This window comes from Amblyraja radiata, chromosome 29 (genome assembly GCF_010909765.2).
Source record: "Amblyraja radiata isolate CabotCenter1 chromosome 29, sAmbRad1.1.pri, whole genome shotgun sequence".
Taxonomy (NCBI): domain Eukaryota; kingdom Metazoa; phylum Chordata; class Chondrichthyes; order Rajiformes; family Rajidae; genus Amblyraja; species Amblyraja radiata.
Window position 1 is genome coordinate 24,419,135 of NC_045984.1, and position 18,828 is coordinate 24,437,962.

General features: G+C 39.0%; 1 protein-coding gene across 6 annotated transcripts in view; it reads left to right on the forward strand.

The window, feature by feature from the left end:
- The window catches only part of ap3d1 (adaptor related protein complex 3 subunit delta 1), a 76,181-nt gene that overhangs the window by 36,831 nt on the left and 20,522 nt on the right, over positions 1 to 18,828 (forward strand). For 3 of the 6 annotated variants that reach the window (XM_033046919.1, XM_033046924.1, XM_033046925.1), the window contains 13 exons: positions 856 to 905; positions 1,330 to 1,378; positions 2,616 to 2,761; positions 5,070 to 5,218; positions 5,390 to 5,620; positions 6,250 to 6,481; positions 7,517 to 7,662; positions 9,314 to 9,458; positions 9,737 to 9,808; positions 10,971 to 11,046; positions 11,751 to 11,947; positions 14,772 to 14,848; positions 16,280 to 16,303. In XM_033046919.1, coding sequence (XP_032902810.1) covers positions 856 to 905; positions 1,330 to 1,378; positions 2,616 to 2,761; positions 5,070 to 5,218; positions 5,390 to 5,620; positions 6,250 to 6,481; positions 7,517 to 7,662; positions 9,314 to 9,458; positions 9,737 to 9,808; positions 10,971 to 11,046; positions 11,751 to 11,947; positions 14,772 to 14,848; positions 16,280 to 16,303 — 1,594 coding nt within the window. The remainder of the gene's footprint in view (positions 1 to 855; positions 906 to 1,329; positions 1,379 to 2,615; positions 2,762 to 5,069; positions 5,219 to 5,389; positions 5,621 to 6,249; positions 6,482 to 7,516; positions 7,663 to 9,313; positions 9,459 to 9,736; positions 9,809 to 10,970; positions 11,047 to 11,750; positions 11,948 to 14,771; positions 14,849 to 16,279; positions 16,304 to 18,828) is intronic. The other 3 variants (XM_033046920.1, XM_033046921.1, XM_033046923.1) reach the window with 3 other exon arrangements.

Below are 18,828 nucleotides of genomic sequence, written 5' to 3' on the forward strand. Positions count from 1 at the left end.
ACAATCGAGACCAATGCAAGTACAATTGGTAGAACAAAGGGAAACATACAGAGTGCAAAATATATTCTCATCTTGATTATTGTTTCAGGAAGTGTTTGACTACTTAAAGCCTGTTTTTCCATTTGAACTTGTCGTAGCTTTTCCTGAAATGTTCACTGTTTCTGAAGATGCAGCCTAACTTGCTAAGTTTTACGAGCATTTTCAGTTTACCAATTAAACAGAAAACGCATACTGCTATTTTCTATTACCAGTATAGTTCTTTCAGATTTTCAACATCTGTGTTTTTTCATTTTCATCTAATCCTTATGATCCACATACAGAACATTTTATAAATTAACTCAAAACTAAAGTAGTTGTGACAAATAGAGATAATTGGTACGGCAACATTCATAATGAGTGCTCTTTTTGGTACTTTAGGAATGGTATTCAAAGTAAACTGAGATTATGACACCAAAATATTCAGAAATAGACTGGAGAAATTGGGACTGTACACCGAAACAAGTGATTAAGGGGAAAATTGATAAAGTAAGGTTACATGTTGCTATTAAACATCGCCTGTAACTGGAGCTCACATGCTATGAATAAGGAAAGAAGATGGCAGAATGAGAGTTAGTGAACACTTGATAATTAAGTTAGCCCAGGCACAACTGCATTTTTATGGTGCAAAGTGATGTTATTGCTATTGGCATTTAGGATTTCATAATTTAAGCTGCTACACTATAGAATTGAGATGGTATTCAGTCAAATGGTGTATTCTCAATTGCCTTTCAAATGTAAATTCTTAAATATTCTTATTAGATTCTTCTGCAAGAAAATATTTACCAGATTGAGGCTAATATTTTATTCCTTGTACAGTTCTCATCTCCCTCTCTTCTGGAATGCCGAATCATAGCGCCAGCATTCAGGTAACTGTTTTTCTCAGCAGTATCATCCTCTGTCAGAATACAATATGTGCATATTTTTCATCAGCTAATAATTCTGCATAATTTTCCATTCTTTTTTCTGGACTCCCGTTGACGGTTTATTTAATTTGTTTTATGTGTTTGGGTTTTAGTCATGGAATATGTTTTTGGTTCCTGCCCTAACAGTGATTTAATATTGAAAATCTGTCAACAACATTTAAATATTGAAGTCCTTTTGCAAATTCTTAAGGACACATTTTTAATGCCATTTCATTATGATGTGTTTGTTGGAATCCTGATCATAATCATGTGTGGCAAGTTATGTTTGGTGTAGATTTGATTTTTGCTCATCTTTCTGCTTAACAGTTATAGATTATTCAGGGTTTTCTTAATATTACAACATATGACATTCTTTTCTTCTGTTCAGCTTTGTGTGCAGAAGTTGCGAATACTTATTGAAGATTCTGACCAAAACTGTAAGTAGGTAGTTTTGTACTTATTTCATTAGTTTAGAAGTGAAAGTATACTGCTAGTCCTTAGTACTCCCACTGTTCACAGCTTGCCCAATTGAGAGAAGAGCATTTTGTTTTCATGTTTTGCTACAGTATATTTCCGTCAACCAGTTCTCAACCCATCCATGTTCTCCAATTCTCTGGTCTCTTTGTCGGCCAACCTTCTGCATGGGAGGCATCCTTGAAAACTTAATGAAAATCGAAATGCACCATGTCCACTTTTTTTTTTTTTTTTTCTCTCTCTTGCCTATTTGCATGTCAAATTGTTAGAGTTCCAATAGAAGCGTCCACTACCTTTCAGAGGGTCTGCATTCTGAGAAAACTGTCCGTATCCCAATTTTCTGTAATGTGGACCCCCTTTTCCCATTGAATCTCATGTTGTGGGTGGAGATGTGTTTCCACATGATGTTTTTCCCTCATATGAAGCACATCATTTTTACCGATGACTTAAGCTTGGAATGTGTATTTCCGATGCCTTTTAAAAAAAATAATAATAACTTGTTAATTTTCTGGAAGTATAACATTCTTTACAGGCAAAATTGTTGGTATTTAAAATTGTCCCTCATATGAAGCCATTTTGTCAGCAAAGACAAAATGACCTTCCACCACTATTTAACAGCTGAGGCCAAAATTAGTCTTGGGGGATAGACAAGGTTCATAGAAGGAAGGATTCAGCAAGTAGGAATATCGGGGAAAGGATTTACGAAGTGGGGATATCAAGGGATGGGATTAGAGGATCGGGGTTCAAAGTGAAAAGGTGTTGAACAGGTTTCTGGAACTATACACTGTTCTGCGTTTGGACCTCACTAGGCTAGGACATTGTTGGGCAACAATATTTTGTCGTAGTCACATTGTGACTCTTGCCCAGGAGATCAGATGTATGCTTGTAGACTATTCTTAACTATTGAATCGGGGATGAATTTTTTAATGAAATTTAATTCAGTACAGGTGATTTTTCATTTTGAAACTTGGTTCTGAATTTTGGTTCCTTAACCAGAATATTAATGCGGAGTTTATTTAATAGAGCTTAATATTAATTAATAGAGCTTAACAGAAACAGAGCCTCAAGGACCCTGAGCTTTTGCAACTGTCGGTTTTTACTTTATAAAAAAGTTACTTTTTGTAGATCATTGATTTTAATTTTTGTTGTTTATATATTATAATGATGACAAATTGCCAAAGATTCTAAACTGTTTCACAGTGAAGTATCTGGGTTTGCTGGCCATGTCGAAAATTTTGAAGACTCATCCCAAATCTGTACAATCCCACAAGGATCTAATTTTACAGTGTCTGGATGACAAGGATGAATCTATACGACTCCGAGCTCTAGATCTTCTATATGGAATGGTAATTTACTTCTTCTTTCTCCGCTCTTTTGATGAAACATGTGAAAATTACAATACACTGTTAACCAACCATCTTTGCTAATGTATTGGGCGTTTTAAGTAGTAACTCAGTGGATTGAAAACATTTTACGATAACTAAACTGAAAATCTGAGAGTATTATAATCTTGTTGTCTCTCTATGTTGGCTACCCGTTCTTATGGATGGTAAATGTCACAATATTTCAGAAGAATCGTAGCATGTGTAGAACTATATCTCAAAATAATTTGGTATTATTCAAGAGAAAAGCATTGTTGAGATAATGGGAACAAACAGTATTTTTGTGACAACATGCAATAGGAATGTGTTGCACTGACTTTATTTGGATCCTAAATGATACATTGCCAAAGATCTTGAGCTTGTAAGTGCACTTCAGCTTTATAATATGTTTTCCTGCTTAAGCACAACTGATTATGGACAGCCTGGACTTATTGTGAAAAACTGCTCTAGTTTTTGTAAACATAAGTTGTTGAACACAGCTTGATAGGATAATATAAGGCCTGTTATTGTACATGCAGTACATTTTGTGCATTTGAATGAGATATAAATTCTTTAAAATGATATTGTATGTTTAAAATGACTTGCAATCTATATTGTTATTAACTCTCCTGGGCATTAAGTTTATTGGAAGTCAACCAACCTTCAGACCTAAATTATAATTTCTTATTATCTCTTATGTATTCTAACTCTTTCTTGGCATAGTAAAATAATTTAATTAGCATGCATCTACTCTTACAATTATGTAGGTGCTCCTTTTGAAATCACCAGTTTATTTCTTAACTTTACTTATAAACCATACAAGTGTTCAGAATGCATTCTTTTCGTTTGGCTGGCATTCGAATACTTGATCTGAATGATGTAAACTGAAAGGTTAATTTTAATAAGATAGTTTTCTGTGGACTCTTCACTTAAGTCCTTAATCAACTTTACAAATAGAATTTCTTAGTTTCAAGACCACCATCTGTATCCTTTAACCCACTAAAAATCAGTTGCATTGCACATAATTGCAGAAAAGTTAAGCTGTTGGTTCACTTGGAATACGTGTCCAATTTTCTAATTTTTCACTTATCAATCTTGAATTCCATATTGCTGCTTGGACCGCTGGTTTGGAGTGGGTAGCTTTATTGCTAACAATGGGGGGCAGTGTTAGCTGTGATGGGGGGCAGTGTTAGCTGTGAGGAGGATGCTAGGAGACTGCAAGGTGACTTGGATAGGCTGGGTGAGTGGGCAAATGTTTGGCAGATGCAGTATAATGTGGATAAATGTGAGGTTATCCATTTTGGTGGCAAAAACAGGAAAGCAGACTATTATCTAAATGGTGGCCGACTAGGAAAAGGGGAGATGCAGCGAGACCTGGGTGTCATGGTACACCAGTCATTGAAAGTGGTCATGCAGGTGCAGCAGGCAGTGAAGAAAGCGAATGGTATGTTAGCTTTCATAGCAAAAGGATTTGAGTATAGGAGCAGGGAGGTTCTACTGCAGTTGTACAGGGTCTTGGTGAGACCACACCTGGAGTATTGCGTACAGTTTTGGTCTCCAAATCTGAGGAAGGACATTATTGCCATAGAGGGAGTGCAGAGAAGGTTCACCAGACTGATTCCTGGGATGTCAGGACTGTCTTATGAAGAAAGACTGGATAGACTTGGTTTATACTCTCTAGAATTTAGGAGATTGAGAGGGGATCTTATAGAAACTTACAAAATTCTTAAGGGGTTGGACAGGCTAGATGCAGGAAGATTGCTCCCAATGTTGGGGAAGTCCAGGACAAGAGGTCACAGCTTAAGGATAAGGGGGAAATCCTTTAAAACCGAGATGAGAAGAACTTTTTTCACACAGAGAGTGGTGAATCTCTGGAACTCCCTGCCACAGAGGGTAGTCGAGGCCAGTTCATTGGCTATATTTAAGAGGGAGTTAGATGTGGCCCTTGTGGCTAAGGGGATCAGAGGGTATGGAGAGAAGGCAGGTACGGGATACTGAGTTGGATGATCAGCCATGATCATATTGAATGGCGGTGCAGGCTCGAAGGGCCGAATGGCCTACTCCTGCACCTAATTTCTATGTTTCTATGTTTCTAAGTGTAAGCGGAAGGAAATAAGACCATTTCGTTTTTGAAGTACAAATAAATGTAATGCAATTTATCGTTTGTAAAGATTGTACTTTGTTGTATTGGATGATAAATGCTGAAGAACATCAATTATGTTCAAATTTTGGATACTTCTAATTAAGCTTATAGTTCGACAGCACCTAAACATTTTTTGAAAACATATTGTAGGTTTCAAAGAAGAATCTGATGGAAATTGTGAAGAAATTAATGATTCACGTCGATAAAGCAGAGGGCACAACGTATAGAGATGAACTCCTGACAAAAATCATTGACATTTGTAGTCAATCCAACTATCAATACATCACCAATTTTGAATGGTGAGTTCTCGGCCTCTATAAAACACATGTTGGTTTGTTTACCTCCATCTAGAAACCTATTCAAAAATAAATAAAAATGAATGCTGATACTTGCTAATGGTTTATGAATGAATCATGTTTTTACTCCAAAACATTTTTAATATACATGAGCGTCCCTTTTTTAAATCATAGGTACATTAGCATTCTGGTGGAACTGACTCGACTGGAAGGCACACGACATGGTCACCTAATTGCAGCACAAATGCTTGATGTAGCTATCCGGGTGAAAGCCATTCGAGCCTTTGCGGTGTCACAGATGGCTATGTTGTTAGATAATGCCCATCTACTTGCTGGCAATATGCAAAGGAATGGAATTTGTGAAGTTCTGTATGCTGCAGCGTGGATTTGTGGTGAATTTTCAGAGTAAGTACTGCCTAAAATAAGGAAATGGTGTCACAATGTGAATGCATGTATTTGTGCTGAAGATGTAAAATTTGTAAACCAAAACCCCGAGAACTGCACAGGCCTATTTGAGTAAATGTGCATGGTTTTTAATGCTAGATTCTTGTGAAACTTTATTAGATAAAAATTACCTTAGCAGGATGGCACAAAATGGGATAACAAAGACTCAGTGTGAGTGGGTGATCGATCGTCAGTATGGATTTGGTGGGCCGAAGGACCTGTTTCCATTTTGTATCTTTCAATCAATCAATCAATTAATTAATCCATTGTTTCATAAGGCCATTGACTTGGGGCCACATCTTGGTTATCTGTAGGGGGAAAAAACAAGTTGCTGGAGGATCTCAGTGGGCCACGCAGCATTTGTGGAGACAAAGGGGTAATCACACTTTTGACCAAGACTTTGTACCATGACTGGGTGTGTTAAGAGGCGTCGCTACATTTATGTCGTTTGTTTCATAACTCGTACCTGTTTAACAAAAGTGATCTTTCAATCAGTCAAAAGAGAACTCCGTTTAACCTTTATTGTGTCAACTAGTTGAAAACCACTTGCAAGAAATTGCACTTAATATTTCAACTTGTGCATTTACCAGACATCTTCAAGAGCCTAATCAAACACTGGAAGCTATGCTGAAGTCCAAAGTCACAACACTACCAGGGCACATACAGGCAGTTTACGTGCAGAATGCTGCAAAACTATACGCATCAATATTACAACAACACGAGCAAGCAGGTGACAAGAAGGCTGCTGTGGAAATAACACAAATTTTAATTGACAAGCTACCCCAGTTTGTTCAGAATGCAGATCTTGAAGTGCAGGAGCGGGTACGTGAGCAGCATTTCCTTTCAAAGTTTCACTGTGCACATTGTAATTCTCCTGCTATGTCCATTATTATATTTTCTTTGTCATATTCTTCATTTGTTGTTATAAAACTACTATGAATTACTTTAATTGATAGATGTTTAGCTCTTCTCTCATCACCAAAATAGTAAGCCACCAAATAAGTGTGTATTTTCTATTGACCATTTTTCCCATCGACAAACACTGAAGTTTTGCTTAACTGCCCTGTCTCGTAGGCCTAGGTTTATTATTGTCACTTTACCGAGGTACCGTGAGGAGCTTATTAGATGATACTATACACAAGTACAATCAGGCTACATACAAGTACAGAAACTTCCCGACTTGCGCAAGGGTTATGTTCCTTAAACCCTTAGTCAGTCAGTATATCAGATTTTATACAAGTTTGAATCATCTTAAATCTAGGTAGAAACAAAGAGTGCAAAGAGTGGCGGTAGAGTTGCCTTACAGCGCCAGAGACCTAGGTTCGATCATGACTAGGGGTGCTGTCCATACAGAGTGTATACATTCTCCCTGTGACCAAATGGGGTCTCCCCAGTTGTTCCGGTTTCCTCCCATATTCCAAAGATGTGCAGGTTTGTAGGTTAATTGGCTTCTGTAAATTGTCCGTAGTGTGGAGGATAACGCTAGTGTATGAGGGATCGCTTGTTGGCGTGGACTTGGTGGGCCGCAGGGCTGGTTTCCACGCTGTATCTCTTCCACCTTGGAATATGTCAGCGACTCTGGAAGAGGCGGTGATGGAGCGGGGAGCAGCGGAGTGGATAAAATGACGGTTGGAGACCGTCGGGGACTTTCGAGGAGGAGGAGGAAGAGGCCGCGGTGGAGTGGACAAAATGATGGCCAACAGGAAGAATCGGCTGCTGGTGATATGGGAGGGTGGCCCATGGTGACCAAGTGCGCCTGGTCGGAAGCGGCCGCCAGAATACTGTCGGCCAGGGGCTACGACGTGAGCAGCAACAACGGTGTATTTTTAATGTTACGCATTGATGTCTTTTGTTCAGGCTTCGTGTATTCTTCAACTGATTAAATACATACATAAACTTCAAGCTAAGGATATCCCCGTGGCAGAAGAAGTCATGGCCTTATTTACTGGAGAACTAAATCCTGTTGCTCCTAAAGCACAGAAGAAAGTCCCACTGCCAGATGGGTAAGACTTCTATTTTCACCATTTGTTCTTAATAGCTGTTCACTGATCTACCTGATTCCCTGTGGTTTGGCCAAATAGGGCTGACAATCAAATTGGATTCTCTAACATTTTCTGAACAGCAGATTTATTGCTCTGTATATATTAATCTTGATTATTAATATCAACACAGCTACTTTTATGCCAAAGCGATAAAAATCCATCCTTTTCCAAACCAATAAGAATAGCAGTTTCTATAGTGCTGCCAAAGGAACATTGAAGATAATGAATTTTTTGTTCATATTGGTAAACATTGATAAATGTTAGGATCTCTATCTTTAATGAGAAAACTTGCTCTATAACTTATTGGAATTTATTAATCTACCCCCAGGTGATACTTGTAAAATTGAGTTGTAATTGGATTTTACAATTTTTAATACAACAGAACAGCCAAATAAACTGATTTAAAGGTGTATGTCAATTTAAGCATATTTACTCTATAATTTGGTAAATGCCTGCACTAGTTTTAAAGGTGTATGTTCATCGATAAATTGTCTGCCTCCATCGTTAATTTGGACAATAAATGTCTCGGTAAATGCCTAAAAATATTAATTTTAGCTTTCCCCTTTGTTATAATCTACTTCGCACAATCAACAGAAATAATGAAAGATTTATCAGAGTTTCCCCTTAAAATCCCAACTCAGACTTTGAAATTAAACAGAATAACCATTCTGGGTCAAAAGTGCAGAATCCCTAATAGGATTAGTAGTAATTAATTTACTATAGATATCCTATAGAACATACTAGTCGGAGAATGCTGAAAAAGATTTTGGATTGGGTCTTTTAGTATTAAGGGGCTGCCCCACTTGGGAAACCTAATTGATGAGTTTAGAAGTGTTGAAAAAAAAATGACATGTTGAAGACCTCCTTCGACTATGTTGAAGACCAGCTTCGACTAGCTACGACTAACTTCGGGAAAATTGGACACCGAATAGTGGAGAGTGAAGGCGATCTCCTTCAACCTCCCTTCGACTATGATGAAGACTATCTACGACTACCTTCAACTACCGTTGATTACCTACAACTAACATGCCGACCTACTACGACTAAATTTATGAGTTAAAAAAAAAGTATTCATTTTTTCCGTGGCGACCTTTTTTTAAGCGCGGGCATTTTTTAACTTATTGAAAAAAACGCCGCGACCTAGCTGAGGCCTCGAGTACGCGGAGACCACTCTCGAGCATGAAGGAGAGTTACGATGACCTCCTACGACCTCGTGTCGACCATGCTGCAAGTATGAGACGAGGGCAAACTCGCCAGAACTCGCGTATTAGGTCGCCCAAGTGGGACAGGCCCTTTATTCTTGACTAACTGAGTTCCCTGTATCTGAGAGAACAATGATTAAACAGCCACTAGTTCTAGAGAAAATACAGGTTACCTTGGTCAAAATTAGATGCTCCTCCTCCGCCAAACCTGGTGCGTCAATATGCATGCAGTTGCAGTTGTCTACCAAATTAGAAGACCACTTTGAAAAGGTAATTAAGTTTGCATGTGTGTCAGAGATGGCAAGACAAATAAGGTAGACACAAAATGCAGGAGTAACTCAGCAGGACAGGCAGCAATATATAGGTTTGAGATGGAAAAATACCTTTATTTAACTTTTCTCCCTTTCCAGGTTGGATCTTGATGCCTGGATTAATGATGCACCTTCAGAAAGCTCTTCAGACGATGAAAACACTAAGAAAACAATCTTCCATGAGGAGGAACAAAGAAGTATCAGGCATAGACAGCCAGAAATGGATGAAGATGAGCTTGCGAGGGTAATTTCTAACTTCAACATCTAAATGACCCTGGGTTGTTAACAGATTTCTGAAGTTACATTGAGAGAGTGTTGCATTTCTCTGAATTGGATTTGGAAAATTCACATTGATAGAAAAGTTAACATCGCAATCACAAATAAATATTTGCACAAATTCCCGTTTTTTGACCCAGAATCTGTACATTTTGGTAGTTTGGGGACTTTTCGTACAATGGGAAGGCTTCAAATAATAAACAATATATTGCTTTTAATATGAGAGTTTTTTTTTCCTCATCCTAGAGGCGAGAAGTACGAAAACAAGAGCAGGCAAACAATCCATTTTACATCAAAAGTTCCCCATCTCCCCAGAAGGTGAGTTGAGCACACACAATTTTATTCTTGCTGTATTTTCTCTTCAGTATTGTGATTTTGATGCAGCTTCAATTTTCTTGGATGGAATGTGGATGTTTTATTTTCAATTCAGGGCTTCCATAAATCTAGCTGGGCCTGAAATTTAACCTTCAATCTGAATTGTATATTTACTCTCTTCACTTCCAACTGGCCTTGAATTCAGACTGAATATACTGTTTGTGATTTGTCATTAAAGTAAAGCAAATGGAACAAATAGATAACATGAGAGTCATTCCTCTGACTTGATTCAAGTACAGTGAGGTACAGGTACAATGAAAATGCTGCTAGCAGCAGCATTTTAAGGACATAGACACAGGCACATAAAAACATAAATTATGCATACATTGCTCATAGATTCTGCAAGACAAGAAACCAAGACTGTTGAGGGGGAAAAAACAAGATAGTGTAAAACACAAATTAGAAACCAAGACTGTTAGCGCATGAGGTGGTTCATAGTGTTACATTCCTACAGCAGGATTAGAGTTTTACAGGTTGATTCAAGAACCTGATAATTGCAAGAAATAGTTGTTCCTGAACCTGGTGGTGTGTGACCTTGGGTTTCTGTACCTCCTGAGAAGTGGGCCTTAAAATGGGGATCCTCTGATGATAAATGTCGTCTTGTGGTAACGTCCCATACAGGTGTTTTCATAGGTGGGAAGGGCTAAAGACTATCATTCCAAGTCGTCGTATACTTGGAGGCTCAAGGGTTGATTTATTTGTATTGTTTTACGTCATCGGTCGAGAGCAGAGTTTGAAGGGTTGCAGTTGGCTTGGATTTCTTGGAAGAATGGAAATAATCCTGGATTTCCATCCTGATTTGTGTTCATTAATTTAGTTGAAAACATGGATGATGGCTACAAACAGAGTTGGACTTTGGATAGAATGTGGGATACACACGCCTGCCGGCCATTTCCGCCTAGACTCTCACTGAGTTGCCTCTTCTAGCTTTTGGAAATTTTAATTTCATTAAAGATAAAGTCAAGTGAGCTTTAATTGAAATACTTTTGTTCTTCACATTTGATAAGCATGTGAAGCTTTTCCATTGATGGCAACATTTTAGAATGCATGAACTTGCATAACTGTGAAGGTGAGAATCATGATCAATTGATCTGTTTAATTTCAGAATTACCAGGATGCTAGTGGGGTGGACCACATACCTGTGGTCCAGATTGATCTTACGGTGCCATTGAGAGTACCAGGTAATTGTGTTCCATGTACTGAATGTAAGGTAGTTGTAGATAATTGGTGGTTTCCTGTACAGAAGAAATCTAGTGGAGTTCATTTTATTAACTATTATTTTATAGCTAAGCATTGCATGGACTAAATTTATTTGTTTAGCAAGAACCCCACTTCTTTGTGAAGTAGCATTATATTTGGCAAACTATATTTAACGTGTGAGAACCTGCTGACAAATAAAATAAATGAGATCAAGAGCACCACCGATTCCTCGAGGCAGAGCTGACCAATTGTCAGCCAGAATGGGATGTGTAATTTTACATGTGTAATTAATATAGCCAACCATCTAAATTATTTGATAGGAAAGATTCGATATCCGATGACAGTGACGTCTGCAAATGTTGAAGCAGACACATTAGAGTTGAAGGCACAAGGATCTGCAGATGCTGTCATCTTTTGCAGATTTCTGGAGGACATTTTGCAGATTTCTGGAGGATAGGAGATAATAGTAAGAATCTGAAGAAGGGTCACAACCTGAAATGTTACCTATCCATGTCCAAAAATGGTGCCTGACCCCCCACCCCCGAGTTACTCCAGCACGTGTTCCAATTAGAGTTGAAAATGTCTTGATTTGAGAGGTTGTGATCTAACTTACCTTAAATTCTTTATAGACAGTTATTTGTATATTGTTTAGATGCAGTGATCTATGTTGTATTGATGTGCACAGGAATGCCTTTGTCAGATCAGTATCTTAAGCTGGAAGAAGAACGCAGGCAACAACAGAGACAGGACAGAGAGAAAAAGAAGAAGAAACAAAAGAGAGACAAGAAAGGCAAACGTCGCCATGATTCACTTCATACAGAAAGTGATGAAGACATTGCTCCAGTTCATCAAGTGGACATTATTACTGAAGAAATGCCTGAGGTTAGACTTAAAACTTCTGTAGCACCGTTTGCTGTCAGATCAATTTAAGTGGTTGAATTGCATGAAGCCAATTGCATGAATTGCATTGGATAAAGCACAGAAACAGACCCTCCAACCTTATTTTTTTTAATAACCATCTTCACTCTCTATGATACCGCCCAGTGTAGTGTCATCTGCTGACGTACTAATCATGCCTTATACAATCTCATCCAAATCGTTGATATAACGGTCTTATAGAAACTTACAAAATTCTTAAGTGGTTGGACAGTCTAGATGCAGGAAGATTATTCCCGATGTTGGGGAAGTCCAGACCTAGGGGTCACAGTTTAAGGATAAGAGGGAAATCTTTTAGGACCGAGATAAGAAAATCATTTTTTACACAGTGGTGAATCTGTGGAATTCTCTGCCACAGAAGGTAGTTGAGGCCAGTTCATTGGCTATATTTAAGAGGAAGTTAGATGTGGCCCTTGTGGCTAAAGGGATCAGGGGGTATGGAGAGAAGGCAGGGATGGGATACTGAGTTGGATGATCAGCCATGATCATATTGAATGGTGGTGCAGGCTCGAAAGGCCGAATGGCTTACTCCTGCACCTATTTTCTATGTTTCTATAAACCATAAACAGCAATAGTCTAGTTCTAGCACCAATCCCTGAGCCACACCACTCATCACAGGCCTCCTGTCCCAAAAGCACTCTTTAATCGCCACCCTCTGCTTCCTTCCATGAAGCCAATTCTTTATCCAATCTGCTAGCTCCCCCTGGATCACATGCGTTCTAACCTTCTGGAGGAGCCTAAAAAAGGCTATGCTGATGACCATGTAGACAACGTATACGGCCTTGCCCTCGTCAAACATTACCATTTCAAAAAGCTCAAACAAATTTGCAAGATATGATCTCCCATGTACAAAACCATGCTATCCCTAATCGGCCTCTGATAATCTAAATGCATATATATCTTATCCTTCAGCATCCGCTCCAGTAACCTACCTGCCGCAGATGTTGGGCTCACTGGTCTATAGTTCTCTGGGTTTTCCTTGCAGCCCTTCTTAATTAGAAGTCATCTGGCACATCATCAGTGTCTAATGATGATTCATATCTCTCAACTAGGGCTCCTGTAATTTCGTCTCTCGCTTCCCACAGTCACCTTGAATATATCAGAACAGGCCCAGGAGATTCATCTACCTTCAGAAGCCCTAGGACATCATGTACCTCCTCAACCTTAATACGGACTGTCCTTAATACATCTCCATTAACTGTCCCAAGTTCCCTGATTTTCATGTTTCTGTCCTTGGTAAAAACAGAGAAAAAAACTCGTTGAGGCCATTGCCCATCTCCTGCGGCTCCATATGTAGATGACCGCTTTACTTTCTGAGGAGCCCTATTTCCTCTCTAGTTACCCTCTTCCCCTTAATGTGCTTATAAAATCTCTGGATTCTCTTTCATTTTATCTGCCAGAGTGATTTCCTGCCCTCTTTTTGCCCTCTTAAGTACGCTTCTCAGTCCCCTAAACTCCTCCGGGTATATACTTGATCTATCTGACCAGAGCCTCAATTTGTCTCATCATCCAGAGTTCCTTTTTCCCAGCTGCCATGCCCTTCGTTCTAACAGGAAGATGTATACCTTGAATTCTCACAATCACTCTTTTAAAAGCATCCCATTTTCCAGACTTCTCTTTACCTGCAAACATCCTACTCCAAACAACTCTAGCCCAGATTCCTGTGTAATACCATCAAAGTTGGCCTTGCCCCAATTCAGAACTTTAACTTGGGGGCCTCTCCTCGCCCACAATTATTTTAAAGCTAAAAGAATTCTGGTCGCTGGTCCCAGAAGGATTGTCACTGACACTTCCGTCACTTGCCTTTCTCAATTTCCTAAGTGTAGGTTAAGCTTTGCCCTCTCCCTTGTAAGGTCCTTCCGTATTGCCTGAGGAAACTTTCCTGAACATATTTGACAAATTAACTCTGCACAAAAATATAATGTATTTTTCTGAAATGTTCCTAAAATTTCTCAATAAAATGTTAAATATAAGTTGCACTTATTATTTTTTAAAAGTATTATTCATCTATCTTTTTGGTGTACCCAGTAATTATAATTTTACCGCATTGGTACATCGACTGGCGAAGGAATCCCAGATTCATTGTGGATTGCTGAACTAAATGTAATTTTAATGTGCTACTGCTGTGGTGCATCATGTATTTAATTGAGATTTAATCCAAACTATCTTTTCTGCGCACTATCTTTTAAGATCCTGTCTCACTTTTTAAAAGAAGTCCAGGTATTGTAGCCTCAGTCAGATAACATCTAAGAAATAGATAAATTAGTCAGGCATTACACTTTTACTTTTGGGGAATCAGCGTGCATAGTAGCAGCCCTATTTGCCTAATCATATCAATTCACGTCAAAATGTTTTTGTGAAAATATTAGGACCAATTTTTCAGGACGTGAAGCAGCCCTATTCAAAGGCAGATATTCTCTCTCCCATCCCCCCAACTTGTGCATGAATCTTTCTGTCCTTGCATTCCCTCGTGTACACGGTTATGAGCTATACACAGTTCTGTGCTCTGTTCAGTAATGCAGGCTCCATATGATACTCACTCTCTCCACTTGTTCTTACTTTTATTTGCATTCTCACTTGCCTTCATTCTGCTGTGCTCACTTGCTCCTTGCATTTGGTTTCCCCCACTGTAACGTTCACATTAACGTGAAATTGATGGATTAGGCAGGGGCATTGAATGACAAAGGAAAGTTTAAGATACTGTTTCGTTGGTTTTCAAACAAAACTTTACCAAAATATAATTTTCAAATGCTTGTTGGGTTTTGTTTAGAATGCCTTGCCAAGTGATGATGATGATGGCAAAGATCCCAACGATCCATACAAAGCATTGGATATTGATCTAGATAAGTAAGTATACGTTAATAATTTTTTGTGAGACTGATTTTGAAACAATCTTTATTTTTTTGCAATTGATGTTTATGAATGCTTATGCAAATTATTTATGCTCTTTTTGGTCTTGTATAAGTTAGGTCATTCTTGAGTACTGAAGCCGCACATTTGTATAATTAACCTGAATAAGATTTTATTTTAATATTTGATGACAATTTTTATGGACTTGACTAAATCCAGGCAGTATTTTTACAACAGATGATTTCCTTTATTTAAAAAAAAAGACATGTGTAATTTTTGATCATCAAATTTAAATGCTCTATAAAAGATATAATTTCACATCTATTTCTCTCAGATACCTTTTGTCTCTTTGGTTCTCTTTCTCTTGTTTTCCTTCCTTGCTCCTTTTATAGCTTCTCTCAGAGCTTTTAGTGACCAGGTTTACATCTTGAGATGGCTGCCTGTTATTGCATCAAATGAGTCACATGAGCTGACTTTCTATTTTTGTTTCCTCTTATTCCCTTTCTCTATTATGTCTTTGGCTTGAAGCCCCCAGGGTGTGCATCCACTGTCAAATCTTTGTTAAATAGGAAATTGCAAAGCACATGAGCTGCTTTTAATGAAATACATAAATATTTTAAACATGTGTTGAACCTGCATCACTTTATATAATTTAACAAAATCCTTCTCCATTTGCATAATAGTACAAACAGAAAGCCATTCAGCATGGAAGCTGGCCCTTCAGCCCATTCATCCATGCCAGCCAAGATGCCCTATCTAAGCTAGTCCCTTTTGTCCATGTTTGGCCCACATCCCTTTAAACCTTTACCACATTATTTTTTAAATGCTGTCGTAGTACCTGCAAATCTACCTCGTCGGCAGCTCGTTCCGTATACGCACAAATCTCTTGAGTGAAAAATTTGCCCTTCAGGTTCTTATTAAATCATACCTTGCATATCAATTGACCTTGGAATATAATTAACTGAATTTGTAATACTTCTTAACATGTCATTATTTTTTAATATTGAATGGATCATTTAACGTGGCTTATGTAAATGCACATATAAGTTTTGACGCATTAACTTTCTCAATTTTCGCCACTTTCCTCCCCCCCTCCTCACCGCCCCCATACTCTCGCACACACCTCCATCTTAATATTGAATAAGTTATTAACTTCTGGCGCTACAGCCTTTTGTTTATAACTGTTGATTTGTAATGTAACTACAATGATAGCTGAATGTGTTATGGTAACACAACACTTTATTGCATCAATGATAAGTTCTATAATTGATCCTAAATGAATATCACATTTATGGCTATTTAATGGTTCTGTGACTTTTTTTCTTTCTCTCTATACATTTAATATGCCGCTCCACGTTTCTCTGTCATTCTCTCTCTGTCATTCTTTCTCCTGCTCGCAAAACCATCCTCTTTGTGTCCCAACAAAAGTTTAAAACCTCTGAAAAAAGGAAGGTATGTAACATTGTGTTTGCTCTTGACCTTGATTCAATCCGTTTGAGTTGAAGATGGGTTTGATGTGTTTTTAAAGATTTAACCCTTTGAAATCAAGAGCATAATATTCATAATACAAAAAGTTTATTTTGTCAAAAGCCAAGTAATGGCAAGTGCAATCAGTTTTCGGCGACTCGATTTTCTTAACACATTCATATTCACGATTTCAATAATCAAAGGGTTAAACACAGGTTTGGTATGGGCAAATGCCATGCAGTTCATTGGAAATTCTTACAGTTAGTTTCAAATTTCTATTATCTGACTTTCTCTCGTGTCTGACAACATCACAAAATAAGTAATTTCTATTCTGTTTATATTCACCCCTTAATGCCCATGAATACTTGATAACTGGCTTTGTTGATTCCTATCCTCCTTTTGTGTATTAGGCATGTTGGTGTTCTGACTGTTAGTGCAGTATTGATATATTTAAGACCTAAACTTAGGTGTTCATATTTTCTCCCAGTTTGATAAACTGTTCTCAGCATTCTACCTTCAAAAATCTCTAATTATTATGTGTCTGATTATATACACACAGTAACAAGATGCCTGTTATTTTCTGTTGTCAACCAGGTTACACATGTTCAGCTGTTTTACCATACCATAGAAATGTTAATGGCTTAAACAAAGTAGCAGTTTTGTAGACAGTGAAGATGTTGATCAAAAATTACAGCAGGATCTTGATCAGCTGCATAAGTCAACTCGGGAGTGGCTAATGGAGTTTAATGCAGATACGTTCAAGGTGTTGCGTTTTGGGAAGCCAAACCAGGTCAGGACCTTCACAGGGAAGGTCAGGCTGTCAGGAATAGAGCAGAGGGTAAATAGGGAGGTATGTAGGGTGTTAAAAAAAGGTGTTGGTACATTGACCTTCATCAGTCAGGGTGTTGAGTATTGAAGTTGGGACATTATGTTACAGTTGTTCAAGATGGCGGTGAAGCCGCATTGGGCACCTTGCCATCGGAAGGATGTCTTTAAGTTGGAAAGAGTGCAAAGAAAATTTACGAGGAAGTTGTCAGGACATGAGGGCCTGAGCAGTAGGGAAAGGTTAGGCAGGCTAGGAGTTTATTCCTTGGAGCATAGGAAGCTGATGGGTGATCTTGTAGAGATGTGTAAAATCATGAGGGAAATAGATGGGGTGAATGCAGGGTCTTTTACCCAGGGTAAGGAAATAAAAAAACAGAGGACATAGGTTTAAAGGAGAGGGGCAAAATTTAATAGGAACCTAAGGGGAAACTTTTTTTGTAGAGAGAGTTGTGGGCATATGGGACCAGCTGCCAGAGGAGGTAAGTGATTCAGGTACCATAACGGAGTTCTAAAAATGCCAGTGTAGGAAGGAACTGCAGATGCTGGTTTAAACCGAAGATAGACCGAAAATTAAAAATGGAGTGACTCAGCAGGACAGGCAACATCTCTGGAGAGAAGGAATGGGCGACGTTTCAGGTCGAGATCCATCGTCAGACTAGTCTGGGGAAAAGGAAACGAGAGATATAGATGATGATGTAGAATGATAAAGAACAATGAATGAAAGATATGCAAAAAAGTAACGATGATAAAGGAAATAGACCATTGTCAGCTGTTTGTTGGGTGATGAGGTGAAGCTGGTGCACCTTGGGTGGGGAAGGGATGGAGAGAGAGTGAATCCTGGGGTTACTTGAAGTTAGAGAAATCAATATTCATACCACTGGGCTGTAAGCTGCCCAAGCGAAATATGAGATGCTGTTCCTCCCATTTGCGTTTAACCTCACTCTGACAATGGAGGAAACCTTGGACAGAAAGATTAGTGTGTGAAAGGGGAGAATTAAAAGTGTTTAGCAACCGGGAGATCAGGTAGAGCGGACTGAGCGAAGGTGTTCAGTGAAAGTGGAGAAGGTAGAACCGGATGTGCAGGGCTGGGAAACAATAAGGTTGGAGGCTATGGAAGGCAGACAGCCAGAAGTGATAATCAGAAACCTCTCTGTCCTGGGTCTCCTCCATTGCCAGAGTGAGCAACAGCGGAAATTGGAGGAACAGCACCTCATATTCCGTCTGGGGACCTTGCGTCCGGATGGCATTAACATTGAATTCTCCCAATTTTGCTAGCCCTTGCTGTCTCCTCCCCTTCCTTAACCCTCTAGCTGTCTCCTCCCACCCTCCCATCCGCCCGCCCTCGGGCTCCTCCTCCTCCTCCCCTTTTCCTTCCTTCTCCCCCCCCCCCCACCCCCCATCAGTCTGAAGAAGGGTTTCGGCCCGAAACGTCGCCTATTTCCTTCGCTCCATAGATGCTGCTGCACCCGCTGAGTTTCTCCAGCAATTTTGTGTACCATCAGAAATGGTCTGTGAGATTAAGACTTGGACAGATAGATGGATGGGAAAGGTTGAGAGGAATTTGTGCCAAACCCAGGCAAATGGAACTGGAATAGATGGGCATCTTGGTCAGCATGGACAAGTTGGACTGAAGAGCCTGTTTCAATTATTCTATCGACCCAGCTTTATCCTCTCAAGCTTTGGTA